At 28.6% G+C, this 1,894-nt stretch overlaps 2 protein-coding genes across 2 annotated transcripts in view; both read left to right on the top strand.

The window, feature by feature from the left end:
• Nucleotides 1-523, top strand: part of LOC108687783 (translation initiation factor eIF-2B subunit gamma) — a 2,668-nt gene extending 2,145 nt beyond the window's left edge. The window contains exons 4-5 of the mRNA XM_018193733.1: nucleotides 66-298; nucleotides 367-523. Coding sequence (XP_018049222.1) covers nucleotides 66-298; nucleotides 367-523 — 390 coding nt within the window. The remainder of the gene's footprint in view (nucleotides 1-65; nucleotides 299-366) is intronic.
• A 416-nt stretch (nucleotides 524-939) lies between these two features.
• Nucleotides 940-1,894, top strand: part of LOC108687787 (60S ribosomal protein L37) — a 1,148-nt gene continuing 193 nt past the window's right edge. Inside the window, exons 1-3 of the mRNA XM_018193737.1 lie at nucleotides 940-992; nucleotides 1,363-1,498; nucleotides 1,626-1,710. Of these exons, the coding sequence (XP_018049226.1) occupies nucleotides 990-992; nucleotides 1,363-1,498; nucleotides 1,626-1,710 (224 nt within the window). The 5' untranslated portion in view covers nucleotides 940-989. The remainder of the gene's footprint in view (nucleotides 993-1,362; nucleotides 1,499-1,625; nucleotides 1,711-1,894) is intronic.

Raw genomic sequence — 1,894 nt, 5'->3', positions numbered from 1 at the left:
TATATATATATATATATACATTGAGGGATCAATTTCAATTAATTTAAGAAATATTCTGTACACAGATATCAGAATGGTGGAATGATAAAAATATTAATCAGTTGCCGTTGCTACCATATATTTCGAGCACGGCAACCGTGCGCAGTACACAGATGCAAGAATGTCGCATAGGCGATAATTCATTGATCGAGGAGAAAACATCGTTGAAAAATAATCATATTGGGCCTAACAGCATCGTAGAATCGAAGACAAGAATATCTCAGAGTGTAATAATGGGACATGTAACTATTAAGCAAAGGTAAGTCGAAGTATTATTGAAATTATTTGTCTATATATATTTTACGAGTCGCTATTTTTTTTTTATAGATGTGTTATCCACAACTGCATATTATGTAATGGTTGCATCATTGAGGAAGGCACCGAATTAAAGAATTGCGTAGTTGGAGCACAACATATTGTAAAATCTGGTAGCCAACACTCTCACGAAGTACTCACTGATGCAGATAGACTCATAGAAATTTAATTTAATTTTGTATTTTGTATACATTATTGTAAATATATATAATTAGATTATATTATTTGTAAAACATTTTAAATGTATAAAAAAATTGCCTTTTATATAATAATTCACTATTTAGATTCAGACAAAGCAATGTTACTATAAATTATGCAACAATTTTATATTTAGATTGATAAAGTATATATAATAATTTAGATTAATATTTTTTTGCAAGAGAATTAAATCGTTTTCTATTAAAATAAAATTTTAATCTTATCGATTACTTAATATGTAGTTTGTTGAATAAATGAAGTTAATTAAATTTATTAATTTTTTTAAATGAATTATCATCTGAGTAAAAGTTTCGTAGTAGTTCCAATCGGCATCTGCAGAGATCGTCTCGTTCCCTATTAATTGAATTCTGAACGAAGAAACGTTCGGATTCGGAACGGTACATCGCCTTTTCTTTTGGAGTACTTTTTCTTCTAAAATGGTGAGCATGGATTTATGTCATTTAAATCGATTTATTTTGCAGCGATCCTAATAGCCGGTCAATTGATCGGTGCGAAAAAAATGTTCTGAATTTTCATAGAATCGATATAACTGAATAATATCGGGCAAAAGAAAAATGTTCCACACAATAATGACGTGATACCGGTTTACAGGTTATGTTATAATAATGTTTACGTGATAACACATTACTTATTCACTTATTCCCTGAAATATATTTATCTTTTGTTTATTTATCTGTAAAGATAGTTTAAAATAACTCTTCTTTATATCGTATTATTAAGCCATCTTTTTTTTCCTTTAATTTGTAATGGAATCATATGTTACAATTCTGTTTTTTTTTGTGTTCACAGACGAAAGGTACATCCAGCTTTGGTAAGCGACGTAATAAGACGCACACATTGTGCAGGAGATGTGGACGTAGTTCCTATCACATCCAGAAGTCACAATGTGCACAATGTGGCTATCCTGCTAAGAAAATGCGTTCATGTAAGTTGCCGCTATATAATATAATTTACATAGAGGATTGTCCATTATGTTTATTCAAATATCAAATATTTAATGTTAAATATTAAATGTTAATATAGAAATATTAATTAATGTTTGACGACTATAGATAACTGGTCGATCAAGGCGAAGAGGAGGAAGACCACTGGTACTGGCCGTATGCGTCATCTTAAGATCGTACGCCGTAAATTCAAGTAAGCTACAATGACTATGTTAGAAATTTGATAACTAACGAAAATTAAAACAAACTAAAAATCTATATTTTTTTTAATATTTATTTTTTTTTACTCTTAATCTTTTTTATTAAATAAGAGATGTAAACATTATCTAATTTTTCTTGTAATTTACATAATTTTTTTAATGTACATAATTATATAT

Source organism: Atta colombica, unplaced genomic scaffold (genome assembly GCF_001594045.1).
Source record: "Atta colombica isolate Treedump-2 unplaced genomic scaffold, Acol1.0 scaffold216, whole genome shotgun sequence".
Lineage (NCBI taxonomy): Eukaryota > Metazoa > Arthropoda > Insecta > Hymenoptera > Formicidae > Atta > Atta colombica.
The sequence above is the reverse complement of the archived record's forward strand: the minus strand, read 5'-3'. Positions and strand labels throughout refer to the sequence as shown.